The sequence below is a fragment of the Hippocampus guttulatus genome, chromosome 3 (assembly GCF_054856545.1).
Source record: "Hippocampus guttulatus isolate MCC_2025c chromosome 3, RoL_Hgut_1.0, whole genome shotgun sequence".
Classification (NCBI taxonomy): Eukaryota; Metazoa; Chordata; class Actinopteri; order Syngnathiformes; family Syngnathidae; genus Hippocampus; species Hippocampus guttulatus.
The window spans coordinates 2,363,611-2,384,540 of record NC_141263.1 but is presented as its reverse complement, the minus strand read 5'-3'; the positions used below and the strand labels follow the sequence as shown (position 1 = coordinate 2,384,540).

Genomic DNA, 20,930 nt, shown 5'->3' with positions numbered 1-20,930 from the left:
ATATTTCTTTCTTTTTTTAATTCACTTATACGTGAATATGGATACAGTGTTATGCAGAGGTGTACTTATAACAATTTTACAGACAAATTATACTATTTATAGTTGCGCCGGGGGGGGGGGGATTTCTTCTTCCTAGTGGGGGCATGACAGAAAATAATTGAGAAGCACTGACATAGACGAACAACCATCCACACTCACAATCACATCTCAGGACAATTTAGACGTTCCTAGAAAATCACAATGACCCACTGAGCTATTTTTGATACAGGCAAGCGCTACTCATGGGGTACCATGGGCACCATGTTGGTGACTCTGTCCTCACCCAATTTTGAAAATCATGAGAATCTTGATATTCAGTTTTCATACCGTTTTATCTCTAGGAGATTATAACAGGTGTAGCAGATGGGGCACAGAATAAAATGAGCCTGACAATGGTGGAAATTTTACACCTTTGATTTTAGAATTTGAATTATAACACCATTTCAGATTTTAAACATCCAGCTTCCAGTGGGTTATTCAAGGAATACCAAAATGAACACATCTATCTATTCAAGACATGGCGACCATCATTTCCAACAAATATTTATTGATCTTTCAAAAACTAATTGGAAACATTATTTTTTGGGGAGTTGAAGGACAATCCTAATATTAATCCATCATTTCCCTTACATAGTTAATAAAGTGCATATATACTATGTAATCAATGTTCATATCTTTTAATAAAAACAACATGAGTAAAGGAACAATGAAACATGAGAGACTGCCCTCAAAATATTTTGTCATACAGTACAAATGCAAACTCACTCAAAGTTATACATTACCGGTAACCGTTTTTTAAAAAAAATCATCAGTTCATTTTGAGCATTTATTCAGATGGGAGATAATCTGGAGTCGAAACAGCCGAATTTGGTCAAAAGACGGTACAGCAAGGATTATGGGGGAAAAAAATTAAACAAGACACTAAACGGCTGTCCGAGATTTTCTCGGACAAAGTTAAAGAAATGACTCGGCACACAGGAAAATTGTCTTCAATACCGGCGGGAGCGGATCTCTGAGAGCGAACGACGGGTAGTTGCTCCGCGATCACACTCTCCGTCCCGCCACCGCGAGTTCGACATTTTATTGTAACATATGCAAAATACAAGAAAAACACTGCCCCCGATGTTTGCATGCCGCACCCCGGTCCGGCTCCTCGGTAGTGATTGGTTACCTGTTTTTCCAACTTGAACCACCAGTACATTGGCGCCTTTTCTGTCTGGTCTACATCGAATTAGCATGTTGTAGACTTTGCGGATGGTCAATGTCGTCTGGGCGCGACGAGTGTTCTCAACTCGTCTTTTGTTGCTCAACCGCTGTTCCCGAATTATTCATTCCCCTTTTGTGACCGAGTGTCGCCTTCTCCCCTGTGGTTGTCCACCTGTATTGACGTGCTAATTGTGGACTTCAACAGTCGCCCGGCCAGATGGCCGGCGCCTTTGTGTGCAGGCATTTGGGGGTGCTGGATACGCACCCAAACGCTTCGATGTGCCCAAATTAAATGAAACTTTAAACATGATACAATTTTGCTCATAGATTCCTCTAACAACGGCACAGGAAAAACATAAAATAAGAGGAAACGCCAAATGGAATTTTCAATCTAATTGTTTCGATGTTCATCATTTACCAAAGTCTGACGGACTTCGGCCAGACGTTTGGGAGCCATTTCCTTTCTAAGTTTTACTTCCTCACACTTCACACTGAGGCATAAGGGGCATGGAACATGACCGAAATCAGTCATACAGTCCAAATAAAATGTCAAAATTTCCATTGCACCATTAATTCAAATTTCACACCTCTGGAGTTTCTGAAATGTGCCATTTTGGGGAATATGCAATGGAGGAGAAAATATTTCCTATATATATTTTTATTTTAAAACATGTGGGGTAGGCTTCCTTTTTTGAGATAATGCCCAGACCTGTTAACTTGACAGCACATTCTGTCCAGTTCTGCTGGGCTTGCTTCTCTGGATCTTGTTCTTGGGATGAATTCATTTCTGCCTGCGTTGTGTTACTTGAATTACATTCGATCATACCGTGTGATCCAATTACAGTATGCTGTATCTCCTGATGAGATTCGATAGTTTGTGTGGTGGAATTCACCATTTGGATACATTGCAATGTGGGTTTACAACTGTGAACTGTAAGGCTGACAATCAGCAGCTATTTCGTTTTCTCAGACTCTTTGTACGCTTCAATTCCTCTAACTCTTTGAGGACATCATCTGCCCTCTTTAATTTCTCCATTGCCTTTGACAGCAGATCTGCTGGCATGCATGCTTCATTTTCTCCCCTAACACTGCTCATTAGCTTGTGTGTCTCGTCCATTTCCAGAGTCAACTCATTTTCAAGTGCGAGCAAGTCAACCTGATTTCCCATGAAAGCCTCCGAATGGCACTGCAAAGAAATATGTAAGGAGTCAGACAGCAAATCTCCAAAGGAGGCAGATCTAATTTTGGTTGACAGAGGCAAGGTCTCAGAGTGTCGGCACATTGAGAGCTTTGATTCAACTTTAGTTGGCGTTGTGACTGTTGTCTTCATTAAATTAGCATCGGAACTAATGTTCAGCCTATCTGTACAGGTAGCACTCCTGCATACTGCAGTTTTCGACATTGTATATGTGTTTTCGTGTTCAGGCGCTTCAGTCTTGGCATCTAAATTCTGACAGCAATCAACACAATCGCGATTTGTTGTGTTTTCTTCTGGCAAACACATTTGTCTGTCAACAGTGGGGTCATTCAGCAAAACATCAGAGAGAGAACCGAAAGGAACTGATCTTTCAAGCCTTGAAGCATGGTCTTCTCCCTCTTGATCTTCTACAGGTTGGGTGTTAAATTTAGATAGAGAATGTTGTTTCTTGGGGGTTAGTGGAGGAAAAAGGGGATTTCTTTCTGCAAGTATCATTATATCTGAACCAGGTGTTTGTGGATCAATTTTTGCTTTGTCATCTTCTGAAACGAATCCTTCGGTGCATGAAGTTGGATCATCACCAACACGGGAAAGAGTTTCATATTTTTTCAGAGGTATTCTTGTTTTATCATTTTCATGATCCTGTTGCTTGTCCTCGTTGCATTTGGTCTCTCGGTTTGGTTCAGAAGGAACAAAGGAAGGTTTCTTGTCTTTGGTCGGTGGGGTTGGTGGATGGCTGTGGTGTTTTAACTGAGAATTTCCTGCTCGCTCAAATGAAGAGCTGTTTGGGGGATTGGGAGAGGGTGGTGGACTTATATTTTTCCAAGCAGCCTTTTCTTGTCTTTCCGTGGGTAGCTTCGGGACCTTGAAGTCATACGGAAAGTATTTTTACATGATATAAGTCGATATCATTTGACATTTTATTCAGCATTTTTGTAACACGCAAAATTGGCAATTTCGTGACATGTCAGCTGTATGTTGTCATTTTTCTGGACGAACCTTTAACTCAGTCTGGGTCTTTGCATGTGAATTCTTTGCATCCTCAGCAGATTTGCACTGAAGCACAGTTGAACTGTTACTTTCTAGAGCCATGTCAGTGGCATCATAAGTCGCATTCGCTACCGCAGCATCCAAAAGATCAATATCCAAGCACAGCATGCCTTCAGATGACAACTCTGCTACCTAAAAGGGGAAAGAAATACTTTATCATGTACATAAATCATTGAAGTAAATTAAATTCTGATGATGGAGTGCATTATAGCATTCACACCGGTTGACTGTGATTGAATGCACAGAAATGCAATTGTGCATCCTAAAAAGAAAAAAAAAAGATAATTTCATTATAACACTGGGCCACATTCTCAAGTGAGCTACAATGCTACACAATTGGAAATTAGAGTGACTGCCTCAGTAGAAATGCGAAACATCTCGACTTATACTCTTGCATTTAGTTAAACCACGTCGGCCTGTTTTACCGCCACTTCTTTCTCCTTCACCCCTCTCGGCTCGGTGGTGATCATCCAATTAGGCTAAGGCTACTTACTGCTGATGAACTCTGCAGCAATCGGGACAAGACCCCACACACGGAAGGATTCCTCTTGAGGATTTTTAATTGACCAACCGAGTCAGGTCCAGAGGAAGAACCAGTTTTACATTGACAGGAGGAAAGGCGGATGTTAACGTGGGAAGGGTGGGCGTGAAAGAGGATGCTAAAGGCACGTCCGCAGTATCCCGAAAATAGCGCCTACAAAGAGACACGCGGACAAAGCACAGTTTAAACTGCAGGCTTTCAGTTACACAGAGGACTGTGGGGTCGAGCAGCCGTGAGAGAATTAAGATCAACTTAATGGCACTTTCGTTTGATGAAACGGCGCCAGCTAACCATCCAGACAAGGATGACCGTGGCGCAGCAACATCCGACGAATTACGAGGAAAAGATAGCCAACTTCTGTTCCTACTGCAGTCAAAAGTGTAATGTTCTGCATTACATTAAATGAAGACGCTTTCTTGGAGATTTTAATCCTTCATTCTGCTGCTGTGGCAGCCTCACTTGGCTTCTATTCCTGACTGTTCTCTCAACCAATCCCCAAATTCCTACATATCCGATTGGGGTCTGGCAAGTGATGAGGGACAGCCAAATTTGCATTTTGAAATACAGTAATCCCTCGCTATAACGTGGTTCACCTTCGGCGGCGTCGCTGTTTCAAGGATTTTTTTAGCGCAGTTTTTTTCAATGCTTTTTTTTTAAACAGTGAATTCTGTTCTGCATCCTGATTGGCGAAGGGACTGACCAACGTGAACAGTCTCCGCACCTCGTATCTGCACAGCTTGCCAAATTTACCTTTGCAAAGTTTTGGTCTTTGGTTTCATTGTATCAGTGGCGGCTGCTGGTCTGTCAAGGAGGGGAAGCTCAATTTCGGCATACATCATAAAATGTGTCAGTTTATTTATACGTGAATTCTACTCTCCGTTCCATTTCAAAAAAATTAAAAGGATCGGTGATTGGCTCATTTTGCTGTCAATCAAAAAGAGATTAAGCCTCAGACGGATCATCCAATCATCATGCAAAAAAGATGAGTCCGGGCCAGCCGATACGCTGAGCGTCCAATGGGTGGGACAAAACCAGCAGTTATCCAATGACTCGTCTCGTTTTCAATGCATTGGGACAACTTACAAGGAACTCTCTAGACCAGGGGTGTCAAACTCATTTCACATTGTGGGCCACATACGGCCTCGGGAGATGTTAAGTGGGCCGGACCATTAAAAATTATTTACTCTGCTATAAATAACCAAATTAATATGTCTTTCCTTTGTTTTGGTCTAAAGAAGCACAAGAACACTAGGAAAATGTTGAAATTTAATGAACATATCTTTTACAAAACATTTCATGAAGCACCTAAGATTTCCTGAGACAAATGTGCTATTTACTTTTATCATTCACATATATGCATTGCAACTGATCCCACTGACTGTACAAAGGCACAAAACCTTAACAAGTAATTGGTATTGAAAAATATAGTAATGCACTTTTAAGATTAAACGAGATTTATAAAGAAAGAAAATGTTCAACCATTTACACGTGCATATAAAATCTAAATGTAATCCCTGCCTACACTTTACAAACGAAGGAGAGTGCTATAATATGTGTAAAGAATAAAGTATGCACATGTACTTGATAGCGTCTGCTGTGTTGTTGTCTGCCTCAGTGACAGACTGAGTCTGCTGTTGTCTTCTTCTCTGATATTCCATGAATTGCACCTTATTACAAATATTCATTCCGTGTCTTTTATGCATTTTTTTCACTTTTAAATTATCCTGCGGGCCGGATCAAACCTCCTTGCGTGCCAGTTCCGGCCCTCAGGCCGTATGTTTGACACCACTGCTCTCGACGCTCAGCGTCCACACAGTTTAAAGCACAGTGAATCTGCGGTAACGAATGAGAAGAGAGTCGCGTCGTAACCAGTAATAAGAAGCTGATTTTGAACATAAGTTGAGTGTGTTGGAGCGCATATTTAGCCAATGACATGTCCACACAGTTGTACGTACACACATATTTGATCACTTACTTTTTGACATTTTAGGGGAAGCTGAGCTTCCCTTGCACTCTTAGAGCAATCGCCTCTGCATTGTATACATAGTTCAGTGTTGCATAATAACTGCAAAAAATAAAGCTGAGTATCAAGTACCAAGTACAACTTCATTGTCAAATGTGCTGTATGTGAAGCACTTTTTTTTTTTGCTTTTTTAAAAAAATAAATTCTACTTCACGGATTTCACTTATCACGGGTTCTTTTTGGAACGTAACCCACTGCACAACAAAAAGATTGCCAAGAAACACATCTACCCCAACCACATCACCAACAACCAACATTATGATATCCCAGTGAATCACACTGTAAGAGAAGAAGAGGACCAGCATGGTAGCGATACGCACAATGGGGCGCATGACGCCAGCTTTTACTCTTGTGCTTGGTTGGTAATGGACAGAAATGACCAAAGTGAAGTTGTGAGGGGCGTGGGATGAATGGTGAACACAGCTTTACTAAGATTGGGAGGGAGCGCTGGAGAAATTTAGAGTACGATTTGTGAATGAATTGTGACTGCTTGCTCTATTGTTCGACTTTTCGCAAAAGACGGCATCGTTTCTGAGGAGTCATACTGCAATGAGACTAACTCTGGCAATGACGCGATTGAACCTGCTGTGTTTGATGGTGAACTTGCCCAGCAGTTCATTTCGGATACGGAAGATTAGGACTTTGATGGATTTTAGGATGAAGATTCATTAAAAATAAAATAAAATAAAATAAAAAGAATAAAACGAGTACATTGTGAAATACTAAGCGAACTCGGTTTTGCTGCCTTATTTAAAACTAGCATGCATGCATGCATGCTACCGTATTTTTTAAGATAGTTTAGGTTTTACCATGCCTGCATCCAATAATACAATGCCTCTTGTGTAGGTGATCTCCCACATCTGCCATCGTGTTCCATTTGCGGGCTCAAGATATTCTTGCTTTATCAGCAGGCCTCGGCACCGAGTTGCCTGCGGCCGACATGATTAACAACAGTCAAGGAATTTATTTTGATGACCCGTGAAATATCTCTGGAGAGAAAATTAATTCCCATTCCTTGATCACAACTGTCTATTAGGTTAGCAAATAGAAGCAGAGCGAAGAGATCTCAGGGAGCTGAGAGGATTCAGAAGCGATGCGGAAGTAGCGGAATTATTTCTGCTCCACAGGTACATTTATCTCCTCTCTTTGAATTTTAGTTGATCCCACATTCCAAAAATTTAAACTTTCAGTTCGAACCATTTTTGTGTAACAGAAACACAATTACAAGAAACACAATTACATATAAGCCATGGTACCAATGGGCCAAGGCAAGCCAATGATGGCCTTTTTTTTACAGTGATAATGATGGCTTTGTATTCCTTGTGCTGTTATTTTGTTGTTTTGTTAAGCGCTTTGTTACAGCTGCCGCTGTTGTCAAAGCGCTGTATAAATCAGCATGTATTGTATTGTATTGTATTGAAGATGGACAGAATACTCTTTGACTTTTTATCACAACTACGCACTTTCTTCAATCCATGCCATTATGAAGACCAGTAGAGGTGCTCACGTTGACATGCTCGTGTTGGACTTGCTGGTGTCACCAGCTACCGGCAGGGCATCAGCAGTATGAAAACGAGTGTTTTATAGTTTCTGCTGGCTTTGTGCATTCATTGATACATTCATTCATTCATTGGGTAATAATCATTGAGAATGATTACGTTGTGTTATTTATTTTCACGGTCTGTTATTGTATGACTCCATGTAAAGCACTTTGTATGCACCAGTGGCTTTTTCAGTGCTGTATAGATATAGTTGAGTTGACTTTAAATGGAATAATCTGCACATTTCACATGGATTAAGGAGTTTTCTCATGTTTGCACACTCAATCACATAAACCTCTTTCATATGAATCCTGGTTGGTGGGCGTCGGTTACGGTTCCCTTTGGGTCTTGCTCGAGTTAAATGTTGTAAATGACTGCTTTCATCCATCTTAACCTGTGAAAAAAAGTAAATACGTAAAATAAAAATACAGTCAGTATATCGCTTTCCCAGTGTATGGATGCAGATAGATAAGGTACATCATTTTTCAATAAGGATATTCATTTATAGCAGGGGTCTCAAACTCATGGCCCGGGAGCCATTTGCAGCCCACAGGATGTTATTTTGTGGCACCCCTACTAGACATTTAAGTTTAATGTTAGTATGGCCCCTGACGTTTTTGCCGTGTCACTGCCCTGGAGGTTTTTGTGTGAGTTTTTTTGTTTTGTTTTGTTTGTTTGTTAGTTTGTAATCACTAATGGGTGACCATAACTCGGGCTTATAAAAACTTTGGGAAAAATATAATTATGAAGTGATGCCAAGTGGAAAGAAAAGATTTCCTGACGCCCAGTTCCTGTCATGTCTTTTTGAAAAAAACCTGTCATGAAGAGAAAAGTTCGCAAGGAGAACAGCCAATTTCAAGAAAAAACGGAGACACAATGTTTTTTGTTTAGCCCACTGAATGCTACGATGAAAAAGCTACGATGCTAAACAAATCAGACGCCATGACTCAACTAGACATGCTGAAGAACATACAAAGTACCAAGGAGATGAGACAAAGGAGCGCATCACAAATTGTGATGATGTTCTGAAGCGCAGTGAATGTTCTGGACTGTTGTTAATAAAGACTGTGAAGATGAGATGAGTTGTACTTTTATGGTGGAATACTTGATGCGGCCCGACACACCAAGACTCTATATCAAGTAACCCCTGCATAAATTGCGTGTGAGATCCCTGACTTACAGGAAAACACATTTTATTGTGATTTTACCTTACCTCATCCAGCACTTTGTTCTTTGCTCGGTTGATCCCGTCACTCAGGGCTTGAATCCAAGCCTCCTTTTCCTCTGCAGTCTGTACTTGGAATTTAATATTGTGGATCTGTTTAAAATATAAAAAGGTACGGTTGAATGAGTTATCAAAAAACTTGTGTTTTCACACACGCACACAGTTTTCCATTTGAGGGCTGCATACAGAAAAAAAATTGAAGGATGAAAGGGTCACTTTAAAATTAAACTTTTTGAAATGTGCTAAAGATCATTTGTATTGTCTAGTTTATTTCATCAGCTTTCTGCTAAAGGTGCGAAGGCAAATATAAAGGTAAACATTTTGTCCGGAACTGTAATTGATCGTGAGCAAGCACTTGGGGTTCCCACTGTATTTGTAAATAAATAAGAGTGATGGCACTGCGGTAGAGAGGCACACGAGACAGTCAAAATACTTAAACAAGTGTAAAAAAGCTTAAATTGCTCAATGTCACAAAATTGCAGTGATCTTTTTAACTCTGTTTAACTCTGTGATCTTTTTTTTGTACTAATCTTTTGAATTTGTTTTTGAACTCATCCAGCGATTTACTCATTTTCAGGTCCGTTTCAAACTTATTCCACAGATTGACTCCTATTACTGATACACACCTTTGCTTGATGTTTGTTCTTGTTTTGGATTTTTTGTATTGATTAGTACTCCTTAGATTATAACAACTATCTCTAATTTCAAAAAGCTTCTGGATATTTTGGCAAAGGAGATTATGTGCTTTATACATTAATTGGGCGACTTTGAAGTCAACCAGGTCATAGAATTTCATTGTGTTTAATTTGATAAATAGTGGATTTGTGGGTTCTATATATTTAGACCTATTGATTATTCTGATTGCTTTTTTTTGTAGTTTTAAGGCAGGGAGTGTGTTTGTTTTACAGGCGTTCCCCCATATTTCCACACAGTAGGTCATATATGGGAGTACCGGTAATAATGAGTAATATAATGTGTACGAAGAACTCTTATTCAACACATCCTTAGTTTTGTGGAGGATCCCGATAGTTTTGGATATTTTTCTTTTAACGTTATCTATGTGTGGCTTCCAGGATAGTTTGGTATCTATTACTAGTCCAAGAAAATTATTTTATAAACTCGTTCTATTTCAATTGAATTTATCTTTATTTCAACTTGGTGTTTGATTGGTCTCGTGCCAAAAAACACTAATTTAGATTTTGTCAAATTTAAAGATTATTATTATTTCTGTCGAACCAGTTTTTTATTTTGTTTAATTCATTTTCCACAGTTTTCAGGAGTTGTTTCATTTTTTTCTCCAGAGCAGTAAAAGGTTGTATCATCGGCCAATAGGACACATTTGAATTGTTTTGAGACACTACAGATATCATTTTTATATTAGATGAATAGTTTTGGTCCAAGCATTGATCCCTGAGGAACTCCATGGGTAATCTTCATTGTTCACAATATGATCTATTGTATTAAAAGCTTTTTTTAGATCTAGAAAAATCCCAACTGTGAATTCTTTGTTATCTATATTAGTGGCTATTGCTACCACAAACTCCATTACTGCCATTGAGGTGGTCCGTTTTTCTCTGAAGCCATATTGATTTTCACTTAATAGCATGTGTTTATATATGAAGTTATCAAGTCTGCGAGAAAATTGTTTTTCTAATATTTTTGAGAATTGTGGTAGCAGTGATATTGGTCTATAATTTGTAAAGAATTGTCTTTCTCCACTTTTAAAAAATGGAATGACTTTAGCTGTTTTCATTTTTGATGGAAAAACACCGGCTTTGAATGACAGGTTGCATATGTGTGTAAAAGGTCACACTACCAATTCTATAATCTGTTTTACTATTGTCTTATCAATATTAAAACAGTCCGTTGACTTTTTACTTTTATATGTTTTTACAATATTTAATATTTCATTATGATTCACAGCAGTAAGAAACATTGTGGAAAAGTTTTTTTCTATGTATTTATCTATTTCAAAAGAATTTATTGGATCAGGAATTTGTTTTGCTAAGTTACTGCTGATATTAACAAAATACTCATTAAATTCCTTTGCTATTTCTGCAGTTTCCTCAATAATGGTATTTTTATCTTTCATAAAGTACTCCAGATATTCTGCTTGTTTTAGAGCTATTTCTAATTAAATGATTTAATATTTTCCATATTTCTTGAGTGTTGCTTTTATTTTGCTCTAATAATGCATGAAAATGGTCTCTCTTACTGGTTCTTATAATATTTACTAATTTGTTTTTATAAGTCTTATATTTTGTCTCAGCTTCTTTGGTTCTGAATTTTAGAAACGATTTGTATAAATTGTTTTTCTTTTTACGTGCATTTTCTATGCCTTTTGTTAGCATGGCTTACTTTGGTCTTTGTACTTTCTGGAGATCTTAATTACTGGGAAATGCTTATCATATAAGGAGGTTATGGTTAAGGTATATGATGATACCAGCAATTATCGAAAGGGCGCCATTCAAGACTAATGACCGGGAGCAGCAGTGCTGTGCGAAGAGAGTACAGTAGCATCAAAAATATGGAGGAAAAACCCACCCCCTTGCATTTCATGCTCTCCCCTTAAGGGTGAAGTCTGGGGCCGGGTCTGAGTGAGGCTGGTTTTGATTTTCTGTGCCCTGTCACTCAATCAGCATTCAACGCATTCATATCATATTGTATTAGGATTGACATTTCACAAAAATCTTCTGACAGTTTACCTTATTTCCAGACTCAGGCGATCGAATAAGGATCAGTCTGTGTTTCCTCATGAATGGACTTTTTAATTCATGACATTTATCATAGTTTTGTAGGTCAAGACTTCCAATGCAGTTCTTGAGGTCCTGTAACACAGAGTATGTTTTATTCATCAATACCAACAATACAATTCAGAGGGTGTGGAGGAACCTATTTTAGACTGTATTCATAGGTCCATATTCACTTTAAATATCTTAGACATCAAATGAGAGACCTGTGAAAATAAAGGTAGACAATTTTAGTGGTTAGCGCATCGACCTCAAAGTGCAGAGGTCGTGGGTTTGATCCCTGGCCTGATGTATTTTGGCCTTCCTGTGTGGAATTTGCATGTTCTCCCCGTGCCTGCGTGGGTATTCTCCGGGTCTTCCAGTTTCCTCCCATGTTCTAAAAACATGCATGGCAGGCTGATTGAACAGTCTAAATTGTCCCTCGGTGAGAGAGTGTGAGTGTGGATGGGTGTTCGTTTTTGTGTGCCCTGCGATTGGATGGCAACCGGTTCAGGGTGTCCCCCGCCTACTGCCCAAAGACAGCTGGGATAGGCTCCAGCACCCGCGTGTGAAAGCCTGTGTTGAGTGTGTGACGTCATTATCCTGTGGTGTGCACGCTTTGTTGGGTTCAAGTGGGTCGTGGAAATTTGTCAACAGTCCGACTCTCGCACAGTCATAACGAAAAAATGCGTTTGGTACCGTTTGATTTTGTGAATTGGTGCTCGGTAGTCCTGTTAAATGAAGCACATTACTAGAAATGACAACATACTGTACCTCATTTTCATATACCGCAATAGCAGTCTTGCCCACATGGATGTATCTGTCTTTATAGCTTGCCAGGAGCCTGCAAGGGGCCTTTTTAATCCAACCGGCCTTACCAAGGAATTTGGGGTGGTTACTCTCAACTTGGTCCTCATGTGTGGCCTTAAATGAAAAAAAATGTTCAATGTTTCATGTATGTACAAGTGTTTAATTCAAAATGCATGAATAGAACAGTAAATGCTGCCACAAGTGGATTGGGTTTTTTTCTTCTGTCGATACCAAATGCACAAAGCCCTGTTAAGTTGCAAATGTAAAAAAATAAATAAATAAAATACCCAAAGGCACATTTAACTTGCATACCTATACAATCCAATTTTTGTTCACTTTTTTTTACATAATATGTCTGATCAGGTATGACCTTAGAGTAGAATATTATCAAAATGACATTTTTAAGAATCATCCTCCTCTGGCTCCATCTTAGCCTTTAGTTTTATTTAAATGTCTTAAAACTTGTCCCACCACAATAAAACCAACCTATCAGAGACTGTAGAGGAGACAGAAGGCATGATCGAGTGGTGTGTCAGTCATTTGCAGGCACACATGCAGCCGTCCAAGGACACTTGGTTTCCATTATAAATTCTCCAAAATACATCAAACCAGAATAACTTAGTGTTTTCAAGGCTCAAAATATATTTTTCTCTTGGCAAAGAAGTTTTGCTCATAAAACCAATCAATTCTTGAATTGACACTGCAAAGCGACAAACTGTTTTATGGCCCCTGTTTGTGGAATAGCCCGCCGGAGAGAATGTTGAGGTTCAATACTCCAGACAGAGTTGGATTCCACAAATGTCGGCACAAACAAAAGATTTGACATAAAGTATTTATACACAAAAGAACGCAAGACCAACAAAGTACAACGAAGGACACTGGTAACAATGGATCAGGAAAAAGTGCAAACAAACCAAAAACACTTGCAAAAGGCAAGGAATGAGAAAAACATAAATTGCTTGTCAACTCAAAGGACAAGGAAATCCAATTTATGAGAATACAAATAATAATGAAAAGATACTTACAACAAAAAATGCAAGAAGCTACGAGGCAAAATGCCATGAGCGTCTAGAACAGTGGTCTCAAACTTGCAGCCCGCAGGCCAAATGTGGCCCACAGGACGCTAGTTTGAGGTTCCCTCCTTGATATGAAAGTTTAATGTTAGTGCTGCCCGCGCAAGTTTGATATGGATGCTGTGTGTGTTAGCACTACCAACACCCAGCTTTTCTCTCCGACTTATCTGAATTTCTCATCCAACTCTGTTCCATTTCATCTTCCATTCTTCTATGAGGCGACGTCCATATCGACTCCAATTCTTGGACATACTTTAATGCTTCAACCTGGCTCAACACATCAACTTCCCCACCCACAATCGTGGATCCTGGATCGGGTCTACTCAACTGGCATCACCATCAACCACCTCTCCAGCTCCAACCTCACCATGTCCGACCACCTAGCCATCATCCTGGATATCAACATTCCCAAGCACTTGCACGATAGGACCGTTTAAATTCGACAAATATTTTAGAAAGGTGCCTGGATGGAACCTTTCAGCCCCTTTTTAGCAAAGGTTGCTCCTGTCCAAAGGGAAAGGATACTTACTACCCACAATTCTTTACGGCAGCAACATTCAAAGTAACAGGACACTAAGTAGTTGACAGACTTTACACAGATGCTCAAATTTCCCACCCAATGCTTTAGAAATAATATTTTAAATAACCTCACTCATTTAAAAATTTGAAATCAACATTTCTTTTTGCCTCAAGTGGACAGTCAAGGAGGCAAAGGAATATTTGTTCAAAGAAAAGGAAAGGTGTGGTTTCACAGAAACAGAAATAACATTAGAAACAACTGATTATGTGAGAATGGGCAATTCCAAAATTAATGAAAAACATAATCAGTGATCCTTCACAAAAACAACAATTAGAATCTGAATCTTTTTCAATTTAATATCATCCATCCATTATCCAAGCAACTCATCGTCACGAGGGTCGCAGGCGTGCTTGAGCCTATTCCAGCTGTCTTCGTGCGGCAGGCGGGGTACACCCTGAACTGGTTGCCAGCCAATCACAGGGCACACAGAGACGAACATCCATTCACTCTCACAATTACACCAAGGGACAATATAAAGCAGGAGTTCTCAATTAGAAATGTAAAAGGTCCAGAAAATAAATTTTGAGAAACTCCATCCATCCATCCATCCATAGGGTGTACTGTACAGTAGTATGCAGGAGTTACTGGAAGCCACAAAAACTCTTATTTTCAGTATCACACGGATATTCTTTCTTGCTTAATATTACTCCAAATAATAAAAGAAATAAACAACTTTCACTGAAGGTAACTTGAGCGTCTTGGGAAATATTCAATAAACATCCATGTCAAAAGTAATACAAAGTGGTGTCCTTTTCCTTTAAGCAAAATTAACAAAACAAAACCCTCGTAATGTTCTTTGGTCAACAAATGGGAAGACCTCAGTCATGAGGGTGCAAAAAAAATCCATGCCAGAGTCATTAAAGAGACCCCTCTTTTTAAATACACAGCACTGGTAAATGAAATGAATCAAATGTCGCCTCAATTCAAATATTCATCTATGATCTTAAAAATAAGATCAATATGTCCCCTTCATCAAAACAACCCCCCATATCCTCAGATAAACAGAGTCAATTAAGGTGTATAAAACATTAATTTTGTCAGGCCGGGATGGTTTGCTCTCAGACGTGAAACCAGTCCGTTCGGTCTCCCCAACATGGCTGGAGCTCCATCAGTAGCAATTGACCGAACTTTGTTCACATTTGTTTCTCTTTTTTTTTAATTTTTTTTATTCAGCATTTCTAAGATCTTACATCTTCAATGACATCCTCCTTTGCCTCATCATAATATCTCACAACCACCACCAACTGCACATTATCAGTGGTGTCAGTGGATTCATTCACTGTGCATTTTGTATTCCATCACAGAGCTGCTTGGACATTTTGAGTGAGCACACCATTGCCTTTTGCTGTTCTGTCATGCACAAGGTCATTTTCATGCGAGAAGCCTTATATGACTTTTTCAGCTTTTTTATTTTATCTGCTCGGAGCTCTGATTTGGGGTGGGGGTGGCAGTCTCTGTGAAAATCGCGGTGCAAAGAAGTTCTCGCTCCCTGCGCTTGAAGGAAGAGGGTGTGTCAATGCACAATGATGACTGGTCAGCATCGTTGTCATGAGAATGCCAACCCATAATGCAAACGTGAGCACGCACAGTCACACACACACACGCAGAAACACACAAACACACACTGTTGCTCTCTTGTCCACTTTAACCTTGCGTCAGTCACTCAGAGTGGCTTTATTTTTATTTTTTACTCTGAATCCACAGAGAGGATTCCTGAATTGGATGGATGTCATCAGGCCAAGGAAAGATGAAAAAAGGCTTCTTTTCCAAAATAGGAAAGCACAGCACTGTTGTTGCTGACGTCTCTAGCTTTCAGACTTAACCTGCAAAATAATGTTAGATTAATCCTGAAACAGGCCGGCAGGTAGTTGACTGGTTGGCACGTCTGCTGTTCGATACAGAAGTCATGTGTTTGATTCCGCATCCTGGCCCTCCTTTTGTGGAGTTTGCATGTTCTCCCCATGCCTGCATAGGTTTTCTCCCACATTCCAAAAACATGCACGGTAGGTCAAATGAACCCACTATATCCTAGGTCTGAAACAGGTGGACCGCGGTCCACTTGCAACACCTCTCTGTTGAGGTGACTGTTGTGGACCAGGAAGTAGTAAAGGCTGCACGCTCTCACCAACCTTGTTCAACTATGCCATCGATCACATTCTCAACACTGCTCTCCATGGCTTTGAGGGTGTGAGGGTCGGCCGAGATGTCGCAGTGTCGGACCTGGCGTACGCAGATGATATCGCTCTACTGAGAAACACGTTCGAGGAAGTTAAAAACGCGCTGATGAAAATCCATCGAACGGCCCTGAACGTTGGAATGCGCATCAATGCCTCGAAGATCAAGATCATGTCCTCACTCACCAACCCAGCTGACCAACGGTCGCTGTCACTGGAGTGACCCTGGAAAACGTTGATTCCTTCACGTATCTCGGCTGCTCTGTGGTTCCGTCGGGGCAAGGAGAAGCAGAAGTCGTTGATCGCATCGGGGCTGCCAGATCCGCCTTCGTGCGCCTACAACGCCATCTGTGGGGTCGGCGCGAGATCTCGGCAGTGACAAAGGGGCGTGTCTACCAGGCGATCGTGCGGACCATCCTGCTTTATGGCTGTGAGACCTGGCCTATGAGAGTGGCTGACCAGCGCAAGCTAGAAGTCTTCGATAACGATTGCCTCCGCCGTATTCTCCGCCGCCGCCGATCGGACCGGGCCCCCACTGCTGACCTTCGTCGCTGCCTGCACCTTCGTCCCTTACCAGCGTTTCTCCTGCAACGCCGACTCCGTTGGTTCGGGCATGCAGCACGCCACCAGGATGGCGAGTTGATCAGGGATGTTCTCCTTCCTGCTCCTTTGCCAGCCTGGCGCAAGCGGCGTGGTGGACAAGTCAAGACCTGGGCCACCACGATGAAAGAAGACCTCGCGTACCTTTCCGGCCCCCAGGTGGTGGGTCTGAGACGGTGGAACCAGGACTGGCTGAAGCTGTCGGTTGACCTGGCACAGGATCGCCGCGCTTGGGCCGCCATGATCAGGGATGTCGTGCGCGCCAAGGAAGAACCCGCCCAGGGTGAAGGCCGTGGCAAACAAACTTGCTGTCCAGCCTAGCATACAAGTCATCGTAGGCCTTGTTTGGCCTTCACCACCTCTACTTTCACCGTGTGCTGCATCTCCCTGTCCTCTCAATATCCCACTTTTTCTGAGCGAAACTCTTTCTCTGTATACACTCCTGCATCTCTTCATTCCACCACCAAGTCTCTTTATCTACTTTACTTCCAAATGATATACCAAGTACCTATCTCCCTGATCACATTAGCTGTAGTTGTCCAGTCATCTGGAAGCACCTCCTGACCACCCAGTGCTTGTCTCAAGTCCTTCCTAAAAGTCATGCAACACTCTTCCTTTTTGAGCTTCCACCATTTTGTCCTCTGCTTTTGCTCTCTTCATCTTTTGCATGTTTGTTTTGGCAGAAAATTTTACGTCGGATGGCCTTCCTGACACAACTCTCTGTATTTATCCGGGCTTGGGACCGGCACAATAAGACACTGGCTTGTGCCCCCTTGTGGCTAAATTCAGGATATTTGGCTACCAGGTGAAATTTATGGAAACTGTAAAAAGTTCACGCTACAGTGATATCATATCATGAAAGTACGACATCTAAGTATGTACAAGGATGCACTGGTGATTTCCTCATCTCAAAGAATTAATTGAGACAAAAGTTTAGAGCAATGGTACAACACAACAAAAAAGGTCAACATCTCAATAACTTGTCATGTGTCCTTGAGCACCAATTACAGCTTGACAACGACATCTCATGCTGTTCACACTTATTGTCTGCTGAGGCATTCTTGAAGGGCAGCCCTCAAACCATTGAAGTTCTGGGGTGCAGAGTTTTGAGTTTCTACACGGCAACTCACCTGAACCTACAGGTTTTTAATAGGATTCAGGTCTGGAGAAAGTGCAGGCCATTCCATTTTTTGGTACACCATTCTCCAACAGCCGTTCCCTGATGATGCAACCTCGATAAGATGGAGAGATGACTGAATTCAAAATGTTATTCAGATAGTATGGGCTTGTCACTGTACCATTCACAAAGTGTAGTGCAGTTCTGTTCCGACTGGACACACGTGCTCACACTGCAACACCACCACCACCAAAAACTCGTCTGGTGACAACAGTGGCCGATGTACAGCGCTCTCCTTGATGCCTCCAAAATTGTTGGTGGCCATCATTTCTGCATAACGCGAATCGCCTTTCATCAGAGAACAGCACTGAGGCCCACTAGTCCCTTGTCCAGCGTAAATGCTCCCTGGCCCATGCAAGATGATGACCCCTTTGCCTGGTGGTGTGGTCAGGTACCCTTGCAGTTCGTCTAGCACCAGACCACGCTGATGTAAACGGTTTCAAATGTTCTGACGTGACACTTGGGTACCTGTCATCTCCCTTAAACGTGGCTGGAGTTGAGTGGCATTCATCATCCGCTTTCTCAGGGCATGATATTCACAATGTAGTGGTCATCAGCATGGGATGTGCCCAAAGGACGTCCACTTCCACATCTTTCTGTGACTCTTCCACTCTCTCTGTGTCTCTGATGGAACCCACAGCAGACACTCTGTGGCACTCTAAGCTCAGTGGCCACTTCCTGTCTGAGAACGTCCTGTTTGAAGCATTATAAAGGCAAGGTACTGTTGATCCATTGTTAGGTGTCATCTTGGTCTCATGATGTCAAAATGTGAACGGCATGATGAGGACCACTGTTTTAGCATGAGCTCTAACTGAACCAGGACATTTATTTGTCGATTCAAGAACGCCTGTTGTGAATTTTGCCATTCAGCTCCTCAGTAGAGAACAGCAACTTGTGCAAAAAGTACTGAAATATATTTAACAGTGGGACACATGCATTCAAAAGCTTAGAGAAGGTCACATTAAGTTCACCTGTGAAGGTTTTAATGCATTTCAGACTTGTCCTGAATATATGTAGAGAGAGAGAGAGAGAGAGAGAGAGAGAGAGAGAGAGAGCACTGCTACTACTTCTGTGAACTCGCTTTGCTCATTTTCAGCCTATTTGAGCAATTAAGTGACCCAAATTTTGAAAAATATCCACAACTGTCAGTGTTACGGCCGTTACAAGTTTGCGTTCAGTGATTTCCATAACAAAATACAGACAATCCATCACATTTGGCAGCTATGCAGGCATAGTTTGAACTGTGTGTAAAACATCATGTTACAGTGGCGGACACAAATATTAAATACAGTTTTGGGAATAAAACCTTGGCCTGATTTTCGATAAATTCTTCGGCCTACTATACAACTGTATTTTAATGTTGACCATTGGAGAGCAATGTGATATTTGTTGGAAAAGGTTTGAGAATCACTGATCTACATTCTAGAGTAGTACATGATCTATAAATCTTGACCACTTTGATGAGTCCTGATGGTTAGGAATGTGGATTGCAGGTATAGCTGTTTAATAATTCAAGGTGTCTTTTTTTTTTTTAAAGGACAATTTGCTGAAGGTTGTGCTGTGCTCATTTTCTTTACACGCTGGATATTTTCGTACAGTGCTTGACTTCCTTTTTCTGCTAAATAGGCTTCCTCAAAATACACCCACATAAGATGCACGTTGACAGCTACTTGCTCAACGAATACAAGCAGATATAAATGACCTTACAACACACTTTCCTGGAACAGCTTGTTTCGAGGTGAGTTTCTGATTTGTGTCCAAAACAAAATGGCAAATATCACTGAAACCTTAACATTCATAGCAAAGTCAATTGATGTGCACTTTATCCGTTTTCTTCACTTTATTTTGGCAGATCAATGCTTTTTAAAGCGTGCATTAGGTTATGCTGTGTATTTACCATTACTTTATTAAAACAGTTTCCTTCATGAAAAGTAACAGTAGCATGGGAACAATATCTCTTTTCTTTCCCTGACCATGTCCAAATGAGACAATCATGCAGTTTAATTTTCAAACCAAAACTGAACTGATGCTAGTCACTCAAAGTGCAGTAAAACCAACAGGATGTAAGGGACTGACATGTACTGAGAAGGTGTGACGAAAAAAAAAAAAGCCCTCACATATTTCTCAACTTGCATCATGCTGAAATTTCAGTTATGAACGTTCTCTGTGGCATTGTAAAGTCACCAAACTTTGGTAAATTAATGGAATCTCTCTTTCGCTTCCAAAATATCAATGCAGTCTGCACTGAACGAAGTCAACTGAAAAACAGAACAATCGAGCAACAACTTACATGTTCCATGATCAGGGCACAATCCGTTTATGGGAACTGCAAATGGCCTGAAATCACTCAATGTTGTTTTATTGTATTTGTGACAATGTGGGTCCTCCCCGATGGTCACATTGCCATCACTTCCCGTCAACGAAAAAAAAAATACAGAACTTCGCTTGTTCATAAAACCATGAAGAGAACCCTTTCCTCTTTTGCTGCCAACCCCCAAAAAAAGAAAAGTTTCATTTCCGGTTTAGAGCACTGACAGTATTCAATAATATGTGTCGAGTAGGAGCCTGTCTGAAAGGCATCTGAGTTCTGAAATGCCTGACACACAAGAGGATAGCATGTTTTAATTATGGTGGCCCCGATTGTGTATGAGCATTTTTAGATCTTTTTGGGGGGGTGAAGTGCCATCCATCTATTCATTTTCTATATCACTTGAAAAGGCTAGGGTCACAGTGGGTCCAAGATTCTGGCAACCTGCAGCCTGTGTTATCTGTATGTGTGTCTATATAGACATGTAAACATTCATGCCTATGGGCAATTTTGTCTTCTTTTCAGTTGTTATGCATATTTTTAGAATGCAGGAGGAAGCCGCAGCACCTGGAGAGAGCCCACGCTGGCAGGCTCGGAAATGCAAACACCACATAGCTGTCACGGTTCTGTTTTCGGTCTAAGCCAGCAGGTGGCAT

General features: G+C 40.9%; 1 protein-coding gene across 5 annotated transcripts; it reads right to left on the bottom strand.

Annotated features, from left to right (window-relative positions):
- Positions 1-569: 569 nt before the first annotated feature.
- plekho2 (pleckstrin homology domain containing O2) lies at positions 570-20,407 on the bottom strand. Of its 5 annotated transcripts, XM_086106512.1 has the most exons (10): positions 20,257-20,405; positions 16,934-18,021; positions 16,376-16,866; positions 16,145-16,262; positions 12,327-12,476; positions 11,529-11,651; positions 8,812-8,916; positions 7,894-7,992; positions 3,443-3,625; positions 570-3,307 (listed from the first exon to the last, which is right to left on the bottom strand). In XM_086106512.1, the coding sequence occupies exons 6-10, from the start codon at positions 11,577-11,579 to the stop codon at positions 2,192-2,194; spliced, it is 1,554 nt and encodes a 517-aa protein (XP_085962638.1). In that variant the 5' UTR covers positions 11,580-11,651; positions 12,327-12,476; positions 16,145-16,262; positions 16,376-16,866; positions 16,934-18,021; positions 20,257-20,405; the 3' UTR covers positions 570-2,191. The 5 variants fall into 5 exon arrangements, with proteins under 5 accessions (XP_085962638.1, XP_085962637.1, XP_085962639.1 ...); XM_086106511.1 differs by having other exon boundaries at positions 16,376-18,021; XM_086106513.1 differs by having other exon boundaries at positions 16,145-16,259; positions 16,376-18,021.
- Positions 20,408-20,930: the final 523 nt, after the last annotated feature.